The sequence below is a fragment of the Verticillium alfalfae genome, genomic scaffold, assembly GCF_000150825.1.
Source record: "Verticillium alfalfae VaMs.102 supercont1.7 genomic scaffold, whole genome shotgun sequence".
Classification (NCBI taxonomy): Eukaryota; Fungi; Ascomycota; class Sordariomycetes; order Glomerellales; family Plectosphaerellaceae; genus Verticillium; species Verticillium alfalfae.
The window spans coordinates 1775442-1801056 of NW_003315032.1; the positions used below are offsets into that span (position 1 = coordinate 1775442).

Genomic DNA, 25615 nt, shown 5'->3' on the forward strand with positions numbered 1-25615 from the left:
CGATCGGCGACATCCGTCCCAGTGATTTGGTTCTGGGACGCCTTGAGCCGTCCGGCTCCGAGGGCTCTCTCGCCGAATTCATCGTCGCATCATACGAGGATGTGGCCAAGGTCCCCACCAGCGTCGACATTGACGTCGCTGCTGGAGCCCCCACGGCTGCCTTGACAGCCTATCAGACCATTTGTCCTCATGTAAAGAAGGGCGACAAGATCTTCATCAACGGCGGCTCTGGTGGCACAGGAACATTTGGTATCCAAATTGCCAAAGCTCTCGGCTGTTTCGTCACCGTCTCCTGCTCCGCCGACAAGGCAGCGCTCTGCAAAGAGCTTGGTGCCGACGAGACTATCGATTACACCTCATGCGACGTTACCCAAATCCTTAAGGAACGCGGCCAAGTTTACAAGCTTTGCGTCGACAATGTCGGCAACTCTCCCGCCGACCTTTACACCGAGTCCGATACTTTCCTTGTCTCCAAGGGCCAGTATGTTCATGTTGGCGGTGCCATGACTCTGGACGGCGCGCGTCGACTCTCCCAGTCCCTGCTCTTACCAAAGTTCCTTGGCGGCGGCAAGCGCAAGTTCCAAACTTTCCTCGTCAAGAATGACCACGACGACCTTCAGCAGATCTCCGACTGGATAGCTCAAGGCAAGCTGAAGACCATCATTGACTCTACTTTTGAGTTTGATGAAGTCCCCAAAGCCTACCTCAAGCTTAAGGGCGAGCACGGTCAGACGCCATTTGGCAAGATTGTCGTTCACGTTGTGCCCAAACCTTGATCGTTTACAACCAACAGAGTCAGTTGTTACATGCACATATAAGCGACGGCGGCGGCGATAGCACTAGCACCAGTAGCTGCGAGATAGCCTTGATTTCTTCACGGATGATTGGGTTTCCTATGTTTGTCCGTCTTATGACGTTAATTCCCTTGACGAATGGCGCGGGGGTCAAACTTCGCATACACCTCTTCGATTATCATTACTATTGCTTGATTTGATTATAGCAATACACCTTGAGCTCTTTGATGGCGACTTTCTTTGCATCTCAATTCGATTACTGTTGCCCGTCCCTCTGATATGCATCTACTTTGAGTTCAACCATAAAGGAGTGGAGGCTGGAGTAAACATACTCGTGTAGCAGGGCTCGAGGATACTTCAACGCCGTCACATAGTTGAGCCTCTCAGTAGCTCTGAGGAACCACTCTCGGCGCCTTCAAGTGAGAGAGACACATGGCTTCCGCATAGCTGTCAATTTGCAAATCTTTGCCCCAGCATGCTAATGCTGCGTCGTTTGACTGATGTTGCTTTACGGGCGGCTTTATGTTAGAGCGAGGGCCAAGAATCTCGTAGTTGTGCGAGTGCACCAAGTTGAGGATTATAGCGTCGAGTTATGACATTTGAAATACATGCAACTGGGGATCACGAAGTGTAGAGACAAAGAGTGAGATAGAAAACGCTTGTAATTCATGGGTATCATCGTAAAAAGGAAACACGTCCTGCGATCTTGGCAAGCTACGTCCTTGATGGTGAAGACATACTCATACAACCCGCCACCGCTCGTAATCCATTGCCTCGTCGGAGAGCTTCGATTTGAGAAGCTGCAACACCCATTGAGCATCGTCAGTGCGCCCAATTTCTGTTAAATGCTTCGCCGTATCCATGCCCATTGATGTTATGCGCGCAACAAATCGCTGAACGTTTGGGGCCCGTTTCGCTCCTACAAAACTTGGTTGAGGCGGCACGACAAGCTTGTCCGTTTTGAAGAAGTGTAGTGCGCGCTCAAAGCTTGGGTGAGTGGGGTGATGTAGGTCGAGATGCGCACGATCGATGGACATCGGATGGGGTAGTGCCGGTTCAAGGGCAACGTAGTTGTCGAATAGTGCTTCGGAAGGCCGTGGCCTGTTCCAGGCTTCGACTGTTGAGTACCAAGAGAGTGACCGCCAAGCATGGCTTAGAAGCTGCGGCAAGTTCTTGTCCGATTTCCACCTGTCGTTGACCCTCAGGATGGTCGCATAAGCACTGTTTAGATTCCTGTCATCGGAGCCGTTGGCCTTTGTCTTGATGAGACTTGTTAGAATGAAACTGAGGTGTGTGCCGCGAGGGTCCTCTGGTATTGACGGTCCGTCCTGCCTCGCCAAGCGATCTGCCCATGCCCACACAACGGCCTCGTGACCTTCCGGCAACGAGGAATCGCATGAGAGCCTTAAGGAAACTCGCGTCCCCCAGAAACGCACCATCTCGCTCCTCGCCGGAAGACCGTAACCAATCAAGAACTCGTAGACCAGCTGCCGATTCCATAATGGCACCTTGTATGGACAATGGACTTGACTGAAGAACCTGGTGATACTTGGCCATAAGGCACCCTGTTGCCGCCTTCCGATTCATCATGCCTCGCGCGACAGCCTTGTCGAAGACTTCCATCGGATCCTTTTGTAATGCGTCTGCGCGGGGGGTTGTGCGGATGCCCTTCTTGAACAGCGGATTCGAGAGGATGGCGCGGAGATGTTGGTCGGTGGGTCTGTGATGTTGATGAATGCCGGACTGCTCAGATACTGTTGGACTAGATAATTTGTTGGGCGACGACGTGGGTTCATCGGGACCCCAGCCATGTTCGCGATCGAGATTCGATCGAAAGGACGTCTTGAGTGCATTGAGGAGCTTCTGAGATTCGGTACGAGAAAGAGGTAGAGGTTGGTGAATGGAAGGGAATACGCCCTTCAGGGAGGAAAGCGATTTTGTCGTGTTGAACATGGCAGCAACCAGATGCCTCCGTGCCCAGGATGGCTACCTTGGCTAGATGTAGAAAGGATCGAATCGGTAGATACTGGTTCTCCGTTACGATATCGTTGATTGGGTTGGGAGCAATTTAGCGAGAAGGTCGTGCCCAATGAGGACCACAAGTCGGAGACCCTTCGTTGTTAAGAATGGCAACAGGTGGTATAGGCGAAAGTATGGCTTGATGGCATCACGTCAGACAGGGGACTGGTGGTTCACCACGAGGCCGGACAGAGCGAGGCTACTACAGTCACATGAGTCCCGAAGGTCGGCTCACGTGATAAACGGAAGGACCCTTGGCACCGCTACAACATTAATCCGTGCTGTCCACAGCCCCGTCGTAGTATGGACTAGACCCAAAGCGTCAGCAAAGGGGGCCGTTCCTGCTGCACACGGCCGCTGAAGTGCCTGGAGCATGGCCCCTGGCTGCTCCCTTGCAGCACCCCCTACCCGAACTCAGCTGCCCTGCACGCACACACGCTCACGCCTGTTTCTTGTCTCCAGGTCCTGTCCCAGTTCGCCCCAGGCTGGAGCCTAAGGTTCCATTCTCAGTTCAAGGTCAACTTTTTCTGAGCTGCACAAAACATCCTCCTCCATCCACCTCATCATCATCACCAACCCCATCGAGCCCACCGACCGCCTGCACGACGTTTCCTTCCGTCCATCCACCACATTTCCTTTTTCCCTCTTCCACACCTAGTCGATCCTCAACTCGACATCGAAAGCTGCCTTGCCCCCCGGGACAGTGCGTAATCGAGCCTGCTCCTTCCCACGTGGAAAAACCCCCCAAATTTTGTGCTTCATCTAGCACCACATCATGTCCGACGTTCAAACGCGGCCTGCTGCCTCGCGCGGCAGGGGCTCTGGTCGCGGTGGCAGAGGCGGATTTGCCAGCCGTGGAGGTCGCAACGGCGGCAGGACCAACGGCGCCGACAAGACTGATTCGAAGTCCGAGGTCGACAACCCGAGCGCGTTTGACGATGAGGGAGCGGTCGGCGAACTCAAGAAGCTATACGGCGCCAAGACGCCTTTGATTCAAGAGATGTTCCCTGAGTGGTCTGAAGTCGACATTCTGTTCGCTCTTCAGGAGACAGATGGTGATGAGACCGAGGCTGTCACGCGCATTGCTGAAGGTGCGTTTTCGCCTCCCCACAAGCTTGCGTCGCGTCTACCCCAATTGCCATGTTCAGCCCCCTTCTGTGGTCTAGTCGGCCGTCACGCCCGCCCAATTCACATTCCACCTCCCAATCCATGATCGGCGATACGATTTCGTCTTCAAACTGGCCACGCGGCTAACCAAGTGATCTCGCAGGAACCATCTCTCAATGGGGCGAAGTTTCCAAGGTGAAGAAGGTCTCCCGTGCCAAGGCCAAGGATTCGACCACTCCTGCCACTAACATCGACTCATCTGCTTCCATCAGCAGGCCTGTACGTGGCGGTCGCATCGTTTCAGAGGGTGGACGCGGCCGCGGCCGAGCCACCGAGCGAGGTGGGCGTGGTGGTCGGGGCAGGTCCTCACAACCGGCTCCTACGAACGGAGCTCGCCAGACAACAAAGGACAGCCAGCCTCTCTCGGTGCCCACCGAAGAGTCGCCCGCTTGGGGCTCCAAGACGGATGATTCTGTCATCCAGCCCACCACCATTGCCATCGCTCCCATTGATGAATCTCCTCAGGTTCCCGCCCCGCCTTCAAACGCTCCCAAGACTTGGGCCAGCATGCTCCGCCAGGTTGCCGTTCCGAAGCCCTTCGCTCAACCTAAGGAAGCTCCCACCGTGAAGCCTTCCGAATCCATTGAACCTCTCCCTCCCGTCACCCACGCTGAACCCGAAACCGAGCCCGAGCCTACTCCCGAGGCTCAGCCCGAGCCCGAGATCGCACCTGAAGCTCCCGCCGAAGCCATTGAGGAGCCCATCGCAGCTGAAGTACCTACCGTCATTGAGCCTGAAGTGGCCCTACAGCCGTCCAAGGACCAACTGACTGAGACCAATCTTGAACAGGTTGCTGATGATTCTCACCCTCCCGCGACCGCGACCGTTGCAAGCACCGCAGCTGATTCGTGGGATCCTCGCCTCAATGCTGCCAGTGCCACCGCGACGCCTCTTTCTGCCGCACAGCAAGCGCACCAAGCCTCCCGCCCTCCGGCGACCCCCACCTCTAACAGCGGCTATGCGACCTCGGCTCTAAAGGCGACTACTGATCGCGCCACTCGTACTCCCAGCTTCCAGCGCAGAGTACTTGACCAGGAAGAGGCGGTCCGCATGCCGGGCAATCGCGAGGTCGACCGCACCGCCGTTCAGTTCGGTGCCTTCAACATCGGCAGCGAGGATGATGTTGATGGCGATCGTGAGGAACCTGAAACACGCGCTCAGCCCCCCGCAGAGTCCCCTATCGCCCAACCCCGAACCTCTCTCCCACCTGCTGCCCCCCAGGCCGCCGTGCCCGAGGCCTTCAGCAACCAGAAGACGCAGGCGGCCCCTGCCCCTTCCGTCGCCCCCTCAGGTAAACATCTATGACAAAGGTCTTGATTGACGAAGCATGCTAACCATCATCACATTACAGCTACGCCCGCTACCGCCCCTGCGGCCCAGCCCACCTCTGGGATTCAGCGTAAGTCGAATCAAAACATCACACAGGCATATCTCGCTGACCTCCCGACAGCTCCTCCTGGCGTTGGACAGCCTCAGGGACAGTATTCCCAGTACGGCCAGCCTGGCTCACAGGATGCGTCATCTTTCCCCCAGAAGTCGGTCGATCCCTTCTCGCAACAAACCAACACTGCTTCTACTCCCAACCGTCTGGACGGCTTCCCAAGCCAGCAAACGCAACAGGCTCAACAGCCTGGTGGCGCATTTAGCTCCGCGCCCAGCGAGTATTCCTCCTACTACACCTCCGACCAACAGGGACGCGGCCCCTATAGCTATTACGGTCAGCCTTACGGCCAACAGAGTGGCCAAGGCCACCAGGAAGGCGTCGCCGGTCAGCAGCGATCCTTCAGCGGCTACAACACGTCGCAGGCCGAGAACATCAGCCAGTACCCCCAGAGCGCCGGTCTTCACAACCAGTCTCGCTACGGTGGGGCCGTCTCGAACGATGCCAACAGCGGACACACGACTCCCAATCCCTCTACTCAAGCTCAGCAGCAAGCCGCCGGCCAAGGAACCCAGCCACAATCCCACGGCCAACAGAACTACCCCTATGTGGTGGTAACGGCAACCACCCCTACTACAACAACCCTTACTACTCCAACTACATGGGCTACGGCGGACACTTTGGCCAGGGTGGCTACGGAGGTGGCCCCTACGGCAAGGCTGGCATGTATGGACAGCCGTATGGTATGTCTCCTCAGGGCCCCTATGAACATGCCTCGTCTCCCGCCAGCGGATTCGCCCAATCATCTCTCCACCGTGGCGACAGCGGCCTGGGCGGCTCTAGTCTTGGTGGTGACTATGGTGCCCGCGCTGGCTCTGCGCAGTCTGGCAACCCTGGTAGCCTTGGCGGCAGTGGTTTTGGAGGTATCCAGGACTCTTTCGGTCGTAGCGGCTCGTCTTTCCCCACTCAGTCTTCTGGCCAGGGCTACAACGCCTCCGCTCAGCCGTCGACTGGCGCATCTACCGGCGACGACCTGAAGCCATACGGTGAAACCAAGGCCGGAGCGGGCCCTTCGCCCTCTCTTGGCGGTGCTCGCCCTGGCTCTGCCACGCAGAACACGTCCAGCCAGTCTGGCCTACCCCCCCCTCAATCTGCCTCGCAAATGGGTGGATACGGCGGCTATCCTAGCCACGCGCAAGGCCATGGTCTCCACGGCGGAAGCGGATACGGTATGGGCGGTAGCGGACAGCATGCTAACAACGGCTTCGGCTCCTACGGTCAGGCCTATGGCTCGTACGGGGCCCAGGCTTATGGCAGCGGCGGCCAGCAGCAACAGCAGCAACAGCAGCAGCGCGGCTGGGGCGGCAACTACCATTAGAGAGGTAGTTCGCGGAGAGATTGGAGATCGAGCAATCAAGACTGATCTCCTGCCAGCTGAGCGGTCTAGCTTCGACATGCGGTAATTGGACGGAAACTCATGCGACTGTTTCTCACTCAAATCGAGAGTGTGTGTATGACTTTAAGCGCTTTGTACGATTTACCCACCACGAAAGGTTCTTGGGGAACGGGAGGGGGAAACACTTTCAGAATGGTCTTCGGCCTCAACGGGAATGTTTGTTCCTTTTTATTTGCACAGGGACTCCTTTAATGCGGTTGTCCAGTATGACGGCCGGTGGGGTATTTGAATGCGGACTCCGGGCTCATTGCAGGTGGGCTCGCCAAAGGTTGGGGGTGGACCGACCGGAGGTCTCTCAGGACAGTGAACTCCTTGGAAAGGGGAGAGGTTAGCCAATAAAATGAATCTTGGCGTGTCGGAGCTTTGTGTTGTTTGTGAACAATCCTCGTCTTGATGTTACTCGTTTCTACATACATCACGTTGCATGAGCCGGATGGTCGGAAAATGTTAGAAGCCGTATGTGGTCTTTCTCTTTGAAAGTTTTTCGACAATCCAGCTACCGCATTCACAGCACGTCCTGGCCTGTTCAGAACAAACGGCATGCCATACTGCAATCTATGTCTCCAATTGCGCGGGGTCCTGCAACCCCAGAGCTGCCGACACCCTCTTCTGCAAAATCCAGTATCCTTCGATCCACTCCTTCGAATATCCCTCTATGTGTTGTCCCTTTACTCCTAAACGATCAGCTTCACTATTGAGCCAATCAACCAGACCTTGAACATATTCGATCTCACTGCCTCGCAAACTGTGGAACTGCCTGCTAGCAGTTTTGGCTGTCAGTCGCGTCTCGTACTCAGCCCGCATAGTATCGTGGCTCGGCAAAGCCGCAGCACCTGAGAGCACTTGGGCGATTGCCTGGGCTTGATAGTCGAAGCAGGCGAACGTGACAATATCGAATGGCGTGCCAACGAAAGTCAGAGTTGGGTCAGGAATGTAAAATGTGTCCTTGTAGAGGTTGTGGACTGTCGACTTCGTGGATTCGACGAGTGACGTCCGAGTCACCTGATCTGGAGGAACTTCAAAAGATCTCAAATATGGATATGTGAGCTGATATCCGGTGGCGAAGATGATGGCGTGTACGCCATCCAAGACGCGACCATCCTTCAGATGGAGCTGTACCGGGAGAACATTGTTTTGTTCCAGAACTGTCTCGTCTGCAGAAACCTGGTTCTTGAGGACAATGTGATCTATCTCCGATATCTGCTTTGTTTGATCGCCGAGAATGTTGAAATTGAAGGTTTCCGTGCTCTCCCGCACGCTTTGATACGTCTTGGCGGAGATGCCGTCCAACTCACGACATATGTCGACGGCCGACACCCGGCCACCGACGACGACAACATTCTGGCCAGCAAAAGTCTCCGGATGACGATACTGCTTGGAATGGGTGACTCTTTCGGGGAATTGTTTCTTCAATGTACTCAGCCCTGGGATCTTGGGGATGAAGGGTATGTCATAATGACCAGACGCGATAACGACAGCGTCAAACAAGTGCTGCTCCTCGAAGAATGTAGGCTCTGTATCTTTTGTGCTCTTGTTATCGATTCGAAGAGTTCGAACCTGCCATTGACTTTGACCTTCTGGTTTAATAACTTCTTCCACGCGCGTGTTGAATTCAGTTACAGAATTCACGCCGAAATCTTGTGCAAGCCCTTGAATGTAGTTGTTGACCAAGTGATGAGGAACCACATCGCGGCCAGCACTTTCGGGCCAGGCAGATAGAGAACTCCTCATGAGATAGGTTGGGATGTTGCTGCGGAGGCCTGCGTAGCAAGGCCCTGGTGGTGCGAACGTTTTCCGAGTCAGGCCTTTCTCTGTCCGTAGTGTGGTTGTTCTTGAGGAAAGTCTATCTGGAAAGACCTCAGAAGAACTTTCCGCAGCCAGAGTGACAGGATATTCGGGGTCTTCTGGTTGATCCTCGATATATCGCCATATTCCCCCAGCGGATGAGGATCTCTCGAAGACGGTTACGCGTTGGTTGCGCCTCAGGAGATGAGCGGCGGCTAAGACACCGCTCACTCCTGCGCCGATGACAGCCACAGACTTTTGTGCCGGTGATGTTTTGTCATCTACCGAGGCTGAAGTAAGGCAGTGAGACGTGTCTGAAACACTTGTTGGATTCGCGAAGGGGATGACATTAGGGTTAACCACCTCGATGGGCTTTGACTGTGCAATTGAAGTTGGCATTTCGTGTTAGTACTTTCAGCTCGATCCGTCTTAAAGAGAAAGTTAAACAGCTAAGAACGCCATCAACAGTGCAATAGATCAGAGGACACTTGAAATACATAGCAGGGGAGGAAGTATGAACTCCATCGGCCCCGCCGGATGGCCAGTTGGATGCATGACGTGATCTTGCGCAACATTTAGCATTGACGCTATCTGCAGGGCCCTCGTGAAAACTCACCATTCAGATCAACAGCAAAGCACGGTAGACCCGCATCACTCCTTATCGAGCGACCTTATGCATCGTGTGCCATGTTATCCGGCCTCTGCGGGCTATATTGGTGGATGGATTCCGGTCTGCTTATCAATTCCTCTTCATCGCTTGGAGCCAAAGCGAAAGTCTGGCCTTCAGATTGCACCATCCATACTCGAGTCGCGATTCATCAACTGTCAACCCCAGTCATGATATCAGGGATGGGAGCTATTAGTTTCGCTACTCTTTCTGGTGCCTTGATAGCTCTCGCTGACCATTTACAAATCGACGCTGATACGAGTCTCTTCCAATCGATTTGAAAGCATGAACAAGCAAGGGTGTCGCTGAACTTGATGCAACGCTGCCACTTAGACTTTCGACTCAGCACGTTGCCATTCAATTTATCGGTTCGCTAGATATCCATCAAACCGTAGGGTTGAGCAGGGGAGAAAAGAATCTTGCATTAGGTCTGTAGGCGATGAATAGTGTATATGGTTGTAGAACACATTAGAATTCTGAATGAATCCCGTGGGACCAGGACCATCCGAGGGAGGAACGTTACTTGAATTCTGGCTCTCTTAGCTAGGACTTCTTTCTGTAACTCATACATACGCGTGTCCGTCGTCCCTAGGTCCTGACCAGCACCGTTCCGTGGCTTCATAGGGACCGCCTGACAGGTATATTCAGTCGCTTGGGGTGTATACCTTCGTTCTGATGTGTTTCTCCAGAGCCCAATCGTATCAAAGGCTTACACGGCTTTGATTTTGGGCTTCATATACGTAGTTGTAGATATTGGTATCTAGACAATTCTTAACCCTGGCAGCATATTAGATGCCACGTACGTATTGCAGTGATTCCCAGAAGACACGGTTCGAAGACTAGCATAGGCATGGAGAGTGAACCATGAAATGAAGTCCAAAGCAGGTAACGCGGCTACAGTTCAGGTGGTTTTCTGAACCTGTCCTTGTTTCATCTATTGATGGGCGATGGCGAAACAATGGCAAGAGAGCCGCCGCCACATTTGATCAATACCTACTTCCTGGCTACACAAGTATGGAAGTCTAACGGCGAGAATTAGTATACAGGCCGACGGATAGCTCTCCTCCGAGCATGATATTACCGAGATGCCACAAGGCCTGTGAACCAACATTCGTTGTCACCAAATTCTCGGCTTAGAGAAGCTGACTGACTCAACGACTACTGCCATTCCTCTCGACGACTGCTCTATGACTTTGAATAGTTACAGGCCCGCGAGGAGAAGGAATTTTGATAGGCACCTTGACCATAATATTGATAGGGAGGTAGAAATGTCGGGTGAGCTTTCGGTGATGTGACGATCCACAGAATAACATACCTTTCCATTGATCGGTGAGCTTTTATAAGCCGCGCATTTGTGACTGTCGCCAGCACTTGAGGGAAAAGCGAATAGGGAATGCTTGGGTCAATACAAAAGCTGACGGGAAGCGCCGATCTCTGTTCCTGATTGCTCAGCTGCTCCAGAGAGGAAGCGAAATTTCCGTAAAGTGCCAGGACCGCAGTGGCTGACTGTGGCGCATATGACTTTCGCAACGCAGGCTTTGCTACGTCCTTTTCTTCTAGCCTTGGTGTAGGATTCACATGATCCTGGCCAGTGATCTTAAGTATAGTTGGTGGATCGACTCCAACCTGGCCTCAAATTCAGGTAGCAGTAAGATCTTCCGTTGCAAAGGCTGCTTCTGTGGCTCGACAACAATGAGGTCATGCGCGTCCCAATACAGCAAGTGAAAGCCGTTGTCTAGCTGGCCAAGTCCTCGAAGGTACGTTCAGGCTATTACTGAGCCCTGCAGGCTAGGCTGGCAGATGCACAGCAGAGCGATCTTGGGGAAAATCGAGGGGGAGGACCGCCCAACCCCATGCCCCGCAAAACCGTGATCAGCCAATCTCAACAGATGCGGGGAAAAAGTTAAGCATGAAAACAAGCATGCGCCAAGCTCGGGGCAGACGCTCCAAGATCCACGGCTTGTGATTCATGGAAACCCATGATCAATTTTTCCGATCCATGCAAGCCACCGACCGTTCATGAGCCACTCGAGATGGCAACGAGTGACAAACGCACGAGCCTCAACGTATGAGAGTAGTAGAAGACCTGCTGTAAAATTTGCTGTGTCAAAGAGTGATCGGCGTGTACAATTTGCCAAGGCTTGGTTCGAGGAAAGCCGTCACCGCTGTGCCAGCCTCCCTCAGAAAATGATGAGATCTCAAATATAAAAGACAGCCCATAATCTGCGCCCTCTCATCATGCAGATCTCTCTGTCTCCTTAGGATCATCAATTGGCTTTCAAGACCTCATTCAGCGGGACCCATACGATCAACTGTCTGCTCGACATACACAGAAAACACTTCCCTTGATCACCATGAAGGCCGCCGTTCTCCTGAGCCTCCTCCCGGCTCTCGCCCAGTCCGCCGCTGTCGGGCGTAGGCAGACTGGGGATGGCTCACAAGGCGACTCGGACTCGACTCAAGGTGATTTGGGAGAGAGGCCTCCTCCTCGATTCCCTTTCCCTGTCACCAAGTTCCCTGTCGCCAACGAGACAGTTGTTCTTGAGAACGCCATGTACATTATGCCCGGCCAGGTTTTCGATGGAGGCATGAAGCGTTACGAACGTCCCGAAGGAAGTTGTAATGAGCAGGCCGAAGGTACCGACGCCGATGCTGTATTCAACCTCATGGCCGGATCCACAATCAGGAATGTTATAATTGGCAAGCATCAAGCCGAGGGCATTCATGCCCTTGGCGACGCTTGGGTCGAGAACGGTAAGCTGGGCTGAATGACATGATCGTTGGACACAGAGACTAACATGGATTTTTTAGTTTGGTGGGAGGACGTCTGCGAGGACGCCTTGACCGCCAAGGGGTTGAACACCCAGCTGAGAGTCATTGGTGGCGGTGCCCGCAACGCAACAGACAAGGTCAATCATATCTTCGAATTGGGATCCAAAGGATGTCCGCTGACCAACCTCGCAGATCTTCCAGGACAACTCACTGGGTGGAAAGTACAACATTACTGGCTTCTACGCCGAGGGATTTGGTACTTTCTACCAGTCTTGCGGAAACTGTCTGAACCAAGCCAAGCGTAACGCAACCATTCAAAACGTGGTTGCCGTAGACGGAATTCGCATGGGCATCGTGAGTCTTCCAACCAATGCAGCCTATGTCAGTTGTTTCGAATATTGACCACTATTAGATCAACCCGAATTACGGCGACGAGTTCCGACTAAAGAACGCCCAGTTGAGCGGTCTTGACCCGCATCTGCGACAAGGAGATCGGGAACAACGTCCAAACGGTGCCATACACAATTGGCACTGGTCCCGACGAAAAGTATGCGCTTTACAATACCACAACAGACCACATCACAACCAGCTTCAACGGCTCAGTGACAAACTTTTATGAGCCTGAGGAGCCATATGAGTGGCTTGCTGACTATTGGCCCGAGGGCTTCCACTGAGGTGTCCAGGTTTGGGTGCTTGGCCACGTTGGCGTAGACTATACACGAGGACTTTAATTCAACTACCTACCTACATCAAAAGAAAAAATGATTCGCGTCCAGCCAATCGCAAGTGACAAGGCCAGTGAATCTGCGCACTGACAGAAATATTCGGCGGCCTGGCGTTGCTGTCACCCCAAGTTTGGGTTTGATTGCAGTCAAGCGAGGTTCGAAGGTGGGCCCCTGGTCCCCTCCCTCCTCCGCCTGATTGGACATAAACAAATGGCTGACGCGTGTGATCCTCCAGACCACACCGCTCAGGTGTACGAGCCCACCCTTGGTTTAAGAATGCCGGTCGGCCGTCTCTAATCAGTTCGAAATCTTGGCCGCAACGTTGATTCTGGCAGATCATTCTAATTTGCGAGAGAAACTGTGTGCGATTGTCCCACACCAACGAAGAGGCAACATGCGCAAGGAAGTCAACGAGCCGAGCGCTGCCCCGGTCGCAAGGGAGATGAAGGTCCTCAGTGTAGGACTTCCTCGAACAGGCTCTTACTCCATCTGCCTGGCTCTCACAGCACTGGGCTACAGAAACGTCTACCATGGTCTCCACGCTATCGACAATCCCGAAGACTTCGAGGTCTTCGGTCGTGCAGCAGACGCACTTTTCCCGAGCTTGCCGTCATACAATGGCAATGGTATGACAGCGAAGGATTGGAATGCAGTATTTGGCCCATGCGAGGCCGTCACCGATCTGGCAGGGCCATTCGCCGAGTCCCTCATTGCATCGTACCCAGACGCGAAGGTCATCATTGTCATCAGAGATTATGACAAGTGGCATAGGTCATTCGTTGACATGTTGTCGGGCATATTTCGGCAGGGTCACGATGTTCATCAAAAACTACCTTGAGCCGTGGACAGGGGATCATTCCGCCACGAACGTCCAAAAAATGATGCTTGGTTGGACACGTTCCGAAGATCTTGGCGATCTGGTTTCGAGAACGAGAGAACTTTATGATCGCCACAACGACGGTGTTCAGAGACTCGTACCTGCGGAACAATTACTGGTGTACAAGCTGGGCGATGGGTGGCAACCACTTTGCGAATTTTTGGGCAGGGATATTCCGGGAATTCCATTTCCGCATGGAAACGAGGCGGCAGAGCTCCGACGGATCATCGTCAATAAGCAGCTCAGGGTTTTTCGAGCTGCAGCTATCAAGATCAGTCCGTATGTCATCGGTGCCGCCGTCATTGGAGGGGCAGCCTGGATGGGAATTTCTGCCTGAAGGCGACAGGTACATCGCTGCCCACTAGTTCCGGCCCAAATGAATCACGAATCAGGGGATATGTATCGTTGGCACGATCCCAGCAGCTGCTGCAGGTGACAGTTCACATGAAAACGAAAATTGAACAACGGTTTCAGTCATCAAACGTCGTGTCATTTTAGTCTCGAAACCATGTCTCCTAGCGAAAGCTTCATCAGCTAAGACGCACTATTCCTTGTAGAAGGTAGCGACGTCGAGACGCCCTTTGATGTCAGCAATGTTGACGACCCCCAGACCATTACTCTCAGAGGCAATGTAAAGGCCTGAATCCTTGCCGACTTCGAATGAGACTCCTTTCGGGTCAGAAAGACCCTCACGGTGGAAAAAGCTGGACGAAAAACCGAACTCGGTCGAATTAACATACGGGTGAATTTCGACGCTAGAGCCGGAAACCCGGAGGAAGGATCCAGGCTGGCTAGCAGACTCAATGCTCACTGCATCTTTACCGGCAAGCCCAGGACTGACGATACGGAAAAGATTTTCGCCCAGAGAGCCAATGTCTGCCTCCACTGTAACAACACCTTGTTCGTTATGACGAATGTATTGCGTTGAGTTTGCCGAAGAACGCAGGCGGCTGGGAGTCTCCCCGTCTGAGACCGGTATACCGAAATTCGGTGTGCCATCGGCGTTCCAGTACAGCTTTTGGATCCGAGTATGACGATCAGGGTTGTTTAGCGGTTCCCCCTCGATTTCTTTATACTGACGGGCATGAAAGACGAGCAGGTCACTAAAGCCGTCTTCCGAGACGGTAAAAGCGCTGTGTCCGGGCCCCCACTGACTGGTTTGCGCATTACTGGTGAAAACTGGCTCTTGCGATTTGCGCCATGATGTCGGATCCATCAAGTCGGCGTCAGCGTCGGCTGTCAGAAGACCCATCGCGTAGTTATGGTCGGTGGCACTTGCAGAGTACGTCAAGAACAGCTTGCCATTACGTTCGAGCACGTACGCCCCTTCGTTGACGTTGTGGCCAATACGTTCCCAAGGTAGCTCTGGCCGGGTGATGACGATTGCGGGCTTGCGGATGGACCATGGGTTCTCCATTGGAGCCAACATTAGACCTGTACCAACACCGTTTTGCCAGTTGGGATCTGACTGAGCCCAGCACAGGTATCGTGTGCCCTTGACAACAAAGGTCGTGGCATCGAGGGAGAACGTATCCCAGTCCGAAGTTATAAAACCCTTCTCAACCCAGTCGGCAGTCAGTGCGTTGTCTCCTGTTCCTTCAATGACGAACATGCGAATATCGAAAGGAGCAGCACGCCCCAAGGCGAAATAGATGTACCATTTGTCGTCGATGTAATGTAGCTCTGGAGCCCAAACGTAGCCTACACCTGCATTCGAGGCCGCCCTTGTCCACACGGCGACCTCTTCAGCGTCCGCAAGACCTTGTATAGTCTCAGAACGACGAAGAATGACCCGATCATACTCAGGGACTGAAGCTGTGAAGTAATACCACCCATCGGTATGTCTCACAATCTGGGGGTCCGCGCGTTGGTGAATGAGCACGTTATTGTAAGTGACGGGGGGCGACATAACGGCGGGCGACATCGAGGAGGTGCTGAGAGAGACAATGATACCGAGCACGACAAATGCGGCAGATATGATCTTGTGTAGAATTCGGGCCATTGTTCCGAATTAAGTCTAGAACGAGTGGGAACTCAAGATGGGCCTCGAAATAGCGTCGATGATGAAAATTAGAGACAGGCGAGATAGATGGTTTAGCTCCGTTTATGTACTTTCTTAACATGTGGATACCACTCTTTTCCAGACAAGTATTCCGACTGACCTGGCTCAGTTCTCGGGCTCGTCAGGCCCGAGGCCGAGGGACAGAATACTTTCATGGGTTTAAGACCTGTGATGCTGCATCTCGTCTCGTTGATCCCTTGAGCCAGCGACTCATAAGGAGATGCTGGGACTGAACGCAAAGCCACCCCTCTCCGCATTGGGCTTATAACCTCCACCCCGCAGTCCGTGGTTTCGAATCTTGGCAAGTTCTGATCATCGTCACGATGCATCTTTTTAGTGCCGCATGATTGGGCCGCGTATGTGCTTGACTTGAGACCCACCAATTGCCCTGATCGTTGGCGGAGTTTCCCCCGCCACCCCGCAGACATCATCCTGTTCTTGATCGATCACAGCCAGACCAGAGACGAGGGCTCATCATCGCAACTTCTTGCCCGTAAATCTTGCTATACGCCTTGTGAAATTGGGGGGCGAGGTCATACCTGTTTCTAAGGATGACAAAGAGAACTCGCCCCACCTTGCCAGGCCTAAGTGCCAGTCAACGAAATGGACTTGGTCTTTTATTAGAAGAAAGGTAGTACATGAACATCGCCCTGCGGCTGGCCGACATCTTTGCCGTAGCAGGATCTAGGCATAGAGATAGAGATAACATGCCGAGTGTCCATCCTATCGACCATTCTATTGATGACAGTGAGTGAAGCCGGCGAGGATACATTCGGAATGGCGTCAGCCAAAAGTCTAGGAGGATTGGCTTGGCCCCGACTGCTGGCGGAACTCCCAGAGATTCTGTTAGTGGCTGCCGGTACTCGCCATTGGCAGCAGCGCTTATACTATAGCCTGGTTCGCATTTTTTATGTAAATAGATCAGTAGGAACCGTCAGACGAAACAAGTTGATCGATGTTGGCCCGTTTCTGCAAGGGTAGTCTTCGGGAAAATGATGACGAGAATATAATATAAGCGCCGAGCGATGCGGAAGCCATTCTTTGAAAGGTCATACGTTTAGATATGCATGCCGTATGTCAGCTCACGGCTACGTGAGAGCCGTTACTGCACCACTCAGGTATACTTTTAGATCCGGTAGCCTCAGATCAGCGACACGACGATGTGTCGATGCTAGCACGGACTGCCAGACGTATGTATCTGATACCGGTGAGAGAATCAAGAAAACCTTGTAACGAGTCCGGGCATATTCATTCAAGGTCTTTTTGGGAATGCAGGGACGATTGAAGGATCGTTGAACGCCAGGTCATTCAGACTGGTACCCCCCATAGAGTATAGCCTTGATTCAACTCCAAATACTAGTTCTCAGGGGAAGAGAAGTAATGCTACTCTGGCTCGAGCTCTTGTATTGCTTCGCGTACACTGCCTCAGCTCAAGAAATAAGCTCTTCCGTACATATCCATCGAGAATGCGGGATAGGGTGATGACTGCAACGCGTGGCAAAACACCTCTATCGTCAGCTGAAGCTACCGCCATCATGTCATGTCTACAGGTAGAGATTTCTATCGTATCAGTAGTTGAGATGACACAATAGTTGTAGGCGATCGTGTCCTGAGGCTGTGATGACTCTATGGGTCAAATGAAAGTTTCATAAAGGCCAGACAGGGCCATTTAAATTAATACATCAGCAATTCGTCGCGGATGTAATACATATTGTGAAAATGATTGTAACTCCGGGAACCATAGAACCTGCTCTCAACGCCAGCCCTCGCATGGATCTACGATGTCCCCTTAGCCCATCTCCTCCGATCATAATCTATAGAATCAACTTTCTCTCCTCCACTGCTTAAGGCGGGCTAAGTTAGGTGTTCAATTTCGATTGTGGAGTTCAGTCCACTATTCAGTACCTATCATGGAGGACTCATTGTGATCCATTGTTTGTCACTTGAGTCCATCAAGTCTGAAAAGCAAGGCGTAATTATACCAAGGGACCCTTAATGCTATGAACATTGTCCAATGCACGCCTGTGTCCAAGCATCAGCTCAGCATCACGAGCTCTTCCATACAGCACAACTCAGACAGCGACGACAAATATTATTTTAGAATCTCTTCCTCAGATCAAATTCAATCATACCGAAAACAACATGAAGGCGTTCCAATTCACAGGCAGTGCCAGCGGCCTTCAGCTCCGCAAATTACCAATACCCAAGCCCGGCAAAGGCCATGCTCTGATCAAAGTCAAGGCAGCTGGTCTTTGTCATTCCGACACGCACGTTATCGAAGGTGGCGGCGCTGCTTGGATGTGCACGCTCCCCGTGGTGCTGGGCCATGAGATGGCTGGGACGATTACCGAAATCGACAGTGATTGTGCTTCCCTGACTCTGGGCGATCGTGTGGCCGTTGCCTGTGTAGGACATCCTATCGAGGAACGAAGCTTTAGTGAAGCTCTGGGCGTCGGATGCGACGGGGGCTATGCTGAATATGCTGTTGCGCCCATCAAGAACCTGGTGAAGCTTCTGGATGCCGTAAGCTTCGCTCAGGCAGCAGTGGCGACTGACTCCATTGCGACGTCCTATCATGCTGTTGTCGCCGGAGGTCGAGTCACAGCCACGTGCGCCGTCTGTATTATCGGCTCGGTGGACTTGGGCTCAATGGTGTTACTATTGCCGCCAGGCTAAGGGCTGAGGTCTATGGCGTTGACATCAACCCTGCCAAATTCGAGCCGGCGCGTGCAGCCGGCGCTCAGGCTCTGGCAACCAACATTAAAGACTTTCCAGACAAAGCCTTTGATGTTGTTATTAATTTTGCGGGCGCTCAGCAAACTGTCGAGGGTGCCATGTCTGCTACTCGGGTGGGAGTCACGGTGGTTGTGGTCGGCTTAGCCGCGCCGCAGATAACCTTGACAATGTCGGAGTTCGTCACCAAATATATCTCGGTCAAAGGTTCAACGAGTGCCAGCATCGATGAATTGCGGAATGTCTTGGACATGATAGCTGCAGGCGATCTGAAACCACACATTGAGGAGGTGTCGTTTGAAGACATTCCTTTAAGGCTCGCAAGATTAGGGTCAAGCGAAGTGAGTGGCCGGTTGTTTAGCATTCCGTGAGATATTTGGGAATGAGTTCCTATTCATCGTCAGAGCTTCAGGCATGTCCTCATGCTTGAAGTATATGAGCCGCAGCTGTGGAGAATTCGCTCGAATTTTGCCTGTGTCAATAGACTTGTATATGCTCTATCGCCAGCTGTCCAGATGTTCATAGGTGCTCTTTTTGGCAGTGGGTAATAGATAGTCGATGGAGTGTCTTTTCCCAATATTGTCTACGTCAATCCCAAAATTGCTCAATTTATTCAGGGCATAGAATGTGATATCAACGAGCATGGACAGTTTGGACAGATGACCGTCTTTTCTCAGCAGATGGCGGCTGTTGGTATATCTCATCGGTCTACTTGCTCATCTTCCACCTTTCTCAAAGGTCAGTTATGGGCTTCCGTGGAGACTCAGCGGTCACCCGACCCGTGACGACATGTTAGACACATGGCTGGGGCATTGGATAAGCACCCTTGTGTGGGATCTGGCCCAGACGTTGGAGATCATTCCTAAATTATTATCACAGGCCAATCGTATAGACCCTCTCGATTCCTCGATACGGAAGGTCACACTCGGCCGGGTGGCGTCGGCACCCGGACTGCAGTAGTCCGTCGACAGACGAGGGGTTATTTCTTCCCACGGCGAAGATAAATAATGGCCATACCTCAGCAATTAGATGCCTACTCTCCAGTGCCAATTCTATATCAAAGTCAAAATGACGATCCTTCGGCTTGCCGCGGGCCTTCTCCTTCTTTCACAAGCCTTCGGTCTTGTAGCCGCCTCCACGGAACTTGGCACCACGGAGAACCTCGGCTTCTTTCAGGGGTTGGTAGAAGATGCCACTCAGAACCTTGCGTCGCCGCTTCTCAAAACAAGACAAAATAACGGCGGCGCACCGGACCCCGCAACTCTTTATCCATCTTACACGCTGTCGGTACCCATCGATCACTTTCATAACGAATCAAAATACGAACCGCACTCTAATGGATCATTCAACTTACGATACTGGTTTGATGATCGCTTCTATAAGGAGGGCGGCCCTGTGATTGTCCTCTCCGGCGGCGAAACGAGTGGCCAGGGGCGCCTGCCGTTCTTGCAGAAAGGCATCGTTGCAATCCTGGCTGAGGCGACGAACGGTCTCGGCGTCATTCTCGAGCACCGCTACTACGGAGCTAGCTACGTGACGGAAGATCTCAGCACCGAAAACTTACGCTTCCTGACCACCGACCAGGCTTTGGCCGATACAGCCTACTTTGCCCAAAATATTGTATTCCCAGGATATGAGGACGTAAATCTTACTTCTCCAAACACCCCTTGGGTCGCATATGGCGGTTCTTACGCCGGTGCGTTCGTCGCCATTCTCCGCAAGCTGTACCCCGACACTTTCTGGGGCGCCATCTCATCTTCGGGTGTAACAGCTGCAGTAGTCGACTTCTGGGAGTACTACGAAGCTGCTCGACTTTTCGCGCCGGAAGGCTGCGCACCAGCGACGCAAAAGGTGACCCACGTGGTCGATAATATTCTGCTGGGCGGCGACCGAGATGATATTTTACAGCTCAAGACGGTCTTCGGTCTCACCAATGTCACTCGCGATGTTCATTTTGCAAACGCCATCAGGGGTGGGATCGCAGGACTGCAATCGGTCAACTGGGATCCGGCCATAAATAGTCCTGCTTTTGCGCTTTACTGCGGCAACATGACATCGACCAAAGTTCTATACCCTGCAACAAACGATCTGAAAGACTCCATCAAGTCAATCCTAGTGACAGGAGGGTATCAAGACGAGCTTGATGCCCTCACGCTTACTGTGCAGAATTACATTGGTTACGTCAACCTCACACGTGTGTCGACTTGCCGTGGGCGTCCGCAGGACTTATGTTTCGGAGGCCGGACAGACTTTTCCACGGACAACCTTAATCAGGTTTGGAGGCTTTGGCAATATCAAGTCTGCACTGAGTAAGTGAACTACTGTTCCGTGGCAGACTTGCACTAGCACTAACTCTTTTTCATAGATGGGGCTACTTCCAGACAGGATCAGGCGTCCCAGACAGCCAACTTCCAATGATCTCGCGTCTGATTGATTACAATTTCACCTCAACTACATGCCGCGAAGCTTTCAATATCTTCGACGAGCCTAAGGTGGAGAACATCAACAAGCACGGTGGTTTCCTTTTCAGCTTCCCACGTGTGGCCATATTAGATGGCGAAGCTGATCCATGGCGTGCTGCTACACCACATAAGATTGGGCTTCAGTATCCAGAGTCCACGGTCAGCGAACCTCGTATGATCATTGGCGGTGGCGCTGTTCATCATTGGGATGAGAATGGCATCTTCAAGAACGAAACGACATGTCAGTTACCGCCACACCCAGTAAAAAAAGCCCAAAGTTTCATTGTTGAATTTGTCAAATCTTGGCTTGAAGAATGGGAAACCCAGCATTAGAAACTGGACTATTGTGGACATTATCAGATCTTGAATCAGATCTTGAGGACGCATCTTGGCATCCACAAGAAAGTTAAGAGGTCGGCGGCATATCACTCAAATTACACGCTAAGCTGCCAGCACTGCAAGAATGAGTTTGGCACCCACAAGAGAAGAGCACGTCTGATTGCCATGTGAAAAGCTCGCTGCAAATTGTGCTTGTTCAGCTAGGTTTTCCTAGCGAAAAAGTTTTCGGGATCAGGAGCGTGTCCCAATTTTTTTCACAGCTAAAAGGCAACTTCTGGTTGCACATGTCAAGAAATATCTCCGGGGCGGCAATCTCAAACAGGAGGCGCATGAGAATATTCTGGGGGCACGAGACTCCATCGGCACATCCATGGCCGTGGGCCCTCATAGATGCAGAAGACGAATTTTAGATGTTTTTCTATCTTGAACACAACAACTGGCTGCCGGATTGACCTGGGCAAGACCCCTTTCCTCAGGAGATACTCGCGCTGGAGCCCTACATCACAGGATGGTTTGCAGGCTAGGGTGCGAAACGTGTCAACGTAACCGCGTGGCTCAGAACTGGCCTCAAGGCAAACCACTTGACGGAGGGGTAGACTTGAGAATGATGGAAACCGTCCCTGTCGTACTATCGGTTGTATTCCACTGGATGGCGCTGGTATCTCTGCCACTTCCCAATTGATCAGCCGCCCAAAGGGACTCAAAGGCGCCACCAGATGCGAGGTGGTAAGCCACAGTTCCATAGAACCCGAAGCCATCGTTGATTCGATCTCCAGTAGTGCTAGAGGGTTTATCAAGGTGCACTGCGTCAGACCCAGACGAAGGATTTGGAATACTGAGAGTAAGATTGCTCCAGGTTGGAGTGTTGCCAGCATTTGACGTTGAGTTGGGAAACCCATACCATGTGCCTTCTTGGCCAACGGTGACTGTGCATCATTAGTGAACTTCTAGAGGCTTGCCTTTGTGCGTCATAACTAACATGTAACCACGGCTCCCTCCGTGCTATTCAGGCCATACGAGCTACTAATAAAAACTTGAGCTTCACATGATTGTCAGTCAGGTCGGTATGCAAGATTCTGAGGAGCGGCTCACATCCGTCGGACATGACAGGCAACCCGCCAATGCCGTCACCGTAAGCATAGAGCTCGAATGACATGCTACCATCAGCATTTTGCCGCTTGTGGAAACGCCCTGCTGATGTAAAAGTGGCAAAACAATAAAGAATGAACTTGATAAAGCGCATTTTGGATGATTGAAGGCAAGTGGACACTACGGTTGTTGTTTGGGCGACTGATGACTATCTAGGAGAATGTTCCAGTCGAGGTCACAGTGAGTCTATATATATTCAGGTTTCAGCGTGCCGCGTCACCTCCCTCTCGATTCTGACCCTATTTGCTTACAATATCACAATCATTCTAGTACCATGTCATCCATTGCTCAGAAGGTGAACTCAACCTTCGGACCTGCCCCACGAGGTTCACAACTCGGAGGAGGCTTAGATAGTTACAGGGTCCTGAAGACCCACCTGTCATTTGTGGAGAGAATGCACGTAGAGAACTCTTGTACTTGCCCAAGGAAGGCGGTCATCATAGCGCTCGAGCCCCTTTGTTGCAGGCGGATGGCATTCCGTAGACCGTGTGTTTAGCATACCATACCACCCAACACCCCTTTAACAACATTTACTAGAAAGGTCAGTGCGCCATCGTTGTGGATCAAACCATCGGCATTGACCGCGGGAACTACATGGGTATCCCGTTCTGAACCCTGCAGACTCGCGTTGCGGAAGGGGTCCGGGCATCGCTTTCGGAGGTTGTTACGAATGAAGACTGGCGTTGTGCAGCTACAGAGGGCGGAACGTATACTTTAATACACAGCGGCTGTGATCTTTAGCTGTTATAAAAATAACCTAATCTGTATGTTCGGAGCCGCCGCGCCAAGAAAGCTGATGACGACTAAGGCGATTCAAGTGTGACTATGAAGTAGCCTCAACAAGGAGCAGCAAAGCCAGGAGAAGGACTCGTCATCACGTACAAAAACTTCAGGGGCCAATGGCGAATTGTTACCCAAGCCGGCTTGACGGCATGAAATTCACGAGTAAATGTGCTTGAGCTACATGGGGGTCATCACCAGTGATTGTAAGGGACGAAAACGTTCATGATGTTTTTGAGGCCAAAGGTCGAGTGAGAAAGACGCGGTCCACGCATTGTCGTCTCACGTACAAAAGACAAAGTGGTCCTCATCTCATTGAGACAAATTCAGCCCTCAGCTCACCATACTAGCTATCACAGCATATTGTTCTTCAGTCATTGACTCGATTTTGTTGCATCAAGTCTGAACCATAGATCCATTAGCCTTATTGTTTCACCAAACGGCCTAACAAAATGCTGTCGTTGCGACTTTTCGTTGCCTTGATGGCTATTCATTCGACAAACACTGCTCTTGCCGCTCCCAGTGTCACCATGGGTACGAGGGCAGTCTGCAACGGCAACACGCCAGCGACAAGGTCTGAGTGGTGCGATCATTCCATCGACACAGACTGGTGGACTGAGGCAGTAGACACCGGCGTCACTCGAGAGTATTGGCTTGAGCTTACGGATGTCAACGTAGCCCCGGACGGCGTCAATCGAACCGCCATGGCTGTCAATGGCTCGATCCCAGGCCCTACCATCTTTGCGGATTGGGGCGATACCGTGACAGTTCATGTCACCAACTCTCTGTCGACTTCCCTCAACGGTACCAGTATCCATTTTCATGGCATGCGTCAGAACAATACAAACCAGCACGATGGTGTGGCAGCTGTGACTCAGTGCCCCGTTGCTGTTGGCGAGTCCGTAACATACACATGGAAAGCGACTCAGTATGGTTCAAGCTGGTACCACTCACACTTTGCCCTGCAGGCATACCAAGGCATCTTTGGTGGCATTATCATCAATGGTCCTGCCTCTGCCAACTATGACGAGGATCTCGGTGTTGTTTTCCTGAACGATTGGGATCACCAGACGGTTGATGAGCTATATGCTGTAGCTCAAACGAACGGCCCCCCCATGCTTGACAACGGCCTCATCAACGGTACAAATGTTTATGGTGATGACGACGATGCGTCGCAGACAGGCAAACGTCTCACTATACCTTTCAGCGCTGGAACCTCATATCGCATGCGACTCGTCAATGCTGCAGTTGATACACACTGGAAGTTTAGCATAGACAACCACACTTTGACGGTCATTGCTGCTGACTTGGTTCCTGTCGAGCCATACATTACGACGATGGTTGATTTGACTATGGGTACGTCAATATTTCCTGATGTCTCGAAACTACTTACTCACTAGAGCAGGCCAGCGTTACGACATCATTGTTACGGCGAACCAGTCAGAAGCGGCAGACAGCTTCTGGATGCGCGCTATCCCCCAGTCAGCTTGCTCGGACAACGAAAGCACCGATAATATTAAGGCTATCGTGTATTATGGAGATTCCGTGACGACACCTCAGACTATTGGTTACGATTATACGGACAGTTGTGATGACGAGACTGACAATCTTGTCCCTGTCGTCTCCAAGGCCGTCGAAGGTGCTGACTGGAGTGACCTGGCAATCGCTACAGTTGGCCGCAATTCGGCTGGCCTATTCAAATGGTACCTCAACAGCACAAGTCTGCTTGTTGACTGGGCCGACCCAACTTTGGGACAGGTCCTCGCTGGAGCTACCGAATGGGAAACGGAGAATGCAGTCCTTCAGCTCAGCGAGGCTAACAAATGGGTGTATCTCGTCGTCCAGACGGCAATGGGGGTCCCTCACCCAATTCACCTGCATGGTCACGACTTCTTTGTCCTCGCCCAGGGCAGTGGGACTTATTCCGCATCAGTGACCCTGAATACGGAGAACCCTCCACGCCGCGATACTGCTCTTCTGCCGGCTTCCGGATACCTTGTCATGGCTTGGGAAACCGACAACCCCGGTGTTTGGTTGATGCACTGCCACATCGGATGGCACGCTTCGGAAGGCTTTGCGCTGCAGTTCATCGAGAGATACAGCGAGATTGCTGGTATAGCTGATCAGAGCAGCCTCGATGACGGGTGCTCTACGTGGTCAAGCTTCCAGGACACGTATTCCATCGAACAGGAAGACTCTGGTATCTAGTGACATCGTCATGCATCCTGCAGCTTTTGGCACAACGTTCAACATATGTGGACAGTTATCTTTGTACCATAAATTTTCCTAATAAAGACGTGCACTGCTGGCCAACGATCTCAACCCGCGGTCCGCATTTTAATCACAACACATGAGGCCAGACGATTCAACGATGCGTCCGCGCATGCGGCTTCACCATCCAAAACTGCACTTCATTTGATCTCACTGTGTCGATTCTACTGACCTGG

The 25615-nt window shown here is 52.3% G+C and overlaps 9 protein-coding genes across 9 annotated transcripts; 7 read left to right on the forward strand and 2 right to left on the reverse strand.

Annotated features, from left to right (window-relative positions):
• Positions 1-503: 503 nt before the first annotated feature.
• Positions 504-776, forward strand: VDBG_06398 (conserved hypothetical protein; the record flags this gene model as incomplete). The annotated part of the gene is made up of 1 exon (XM_003003909.1): positions 504-776. The coding sequence occupies one exon, from the start codon at positions 504-506 to the stop codon at positions 774-776; it is 273 nt and encodes a 90-aa protein (XP_003003955.1).
• A 2812-nt stretch (positions 777-3588) lies between these two features.
• On the forward strand, positions 3589-6739 carry VDBG_06399 (conserved hypothetical protein; the record flags this gene model as incomplete). Its single annotated transcript, XM_003003910.1, has 5 exons — positions 3589-3904; positions 4084-5271; positions 5332-5379; positions 5431-5844; positions 5958-6739. The coding sequence occupies 5 exons, from the start codon at positions 3589-3591 to the stop codon at positions 6737-6739; spliced, it is 2748 nt and encodes a 915-aa protein (XP_003003956.1).
• A 633-nt stretch (positions 6740-7372) lies between these two features.
• On the reverse strand, positions 7373-9001 carry VDBG_06400 (dimethylaniline monooxygenase; the record flags this gene model as incomplete). Its single annotated transcript, XM_003003911.1, has 1 exon — positions 7373-9001. One exon carries the CDS (start codon positions 8999-9001, stop codon positions 7373-7375), a length of 1629 nt encoding a protein of 542 aa, XP_003003957.1.
• Positions 9002-11623: 2622 nt separating this feature from the next.
• VDBG_06401 (secreted lyase) lies at positions 11624-12715 on the forward strand (the record flags this gene model as incomplete). Its single annotated transcript, XM_003003912.1, has 5 exons — positions 11624-12023; positions 12081-12178; positions 12234-12395; positions 12454-12505; positions 12615-12715. The coding sequence occupies 5 exons, from the start codon at positions 11624-11626 to the stop codon at positions 12713-12715; spliced, it is 813 nt and encodes a 270-aa protein (XP_003003958.1).
• A 414-nt stretch (positions 12716-13129) lies between these two features.
• On the forward strand, positions 13130-13825 carry VDBG_06402 (conserved hypothetical protein; the record flags this gene model as incomplete). Its single annotated transcript, XM_003003913.1, has 1 exon — positions 13130-13825. The coding sequence occupies one exon, from the start codon at positions 13161-13163 to the stop codon at positions 13602-13604; it is 444 nt and encodes a 147-aa protein (XP_003003959.1).
• Positions 13826-14116: 291 nt separating this feature from the next.
• Positions 14117-15645, reverse strand: VDBG_06403 (alpha-N-arabinofuranosidase; the record flags this gene model as incomplete). Its single annotated transcript, XM_003003914.1, has 1 exon — positions 14117-15645. One exon carries the CDS (start codon positions 15643-15645, stop codon positions 14188-14190), a length of 1458 nt encoding a protein of 485 aa, XP_003003960.1.
• Positions 15646-17847: 2202 nt separating this feature from the next.
• Positions 17848-18963, forward strand: VDBG_06404 (NAD-dependent alcohol dehydrogenase; the record flags this gene model as incomplete). The annotated part of the gene is made up of 3 exons (XM_003003915.1): positions 17848-18314; positions 18377-18779; positions 18946-18963. The coding sequence occupies 3 exons, from the start codon at positions 17848-17850 to the stop codon at positions 18961-18963; spliced, it is 888 nt and encodes a 295-aa protein (XP_003003961.1).
• Positions 18964-19506: 543 nt separating this feature from the next.
• Positions 19507-21233, forward strand: VDBG_06405 (thymus-specific serine protease; the record flags this gene model as incomplete). Its single annotated transcript, XM_003003916.1, has 2 exons — positions 19507-20747; positions 20804-21233. The coding sequence occupies 2 exons, from the start codon at positions 19507-19509 to the stop codon at positions 21231-21233; spliced, it is 1671 nt and encodes a 556-aa protein (XP_003003962.1).
• Positions 21234-23620: 2387 nt separating this feature from the next.
• On the forward strand, positions 23621-25376 carry VDBG_06406 (laccase-1; the record flags this gene model as incomplete). Its single annotated transcript, XM_003003917.1, has 2 exons — positions 23621-24524; positions 24574-25376. 2 exons carry the CDS (start codon positions 23621-23623, stop codon positions 25374-25376), a joined length of 1707 nt encoding a protein of 568 aa, XP_003003963.1.
• Positions 25377-25615: the final 239 nt, after the last annotated feature.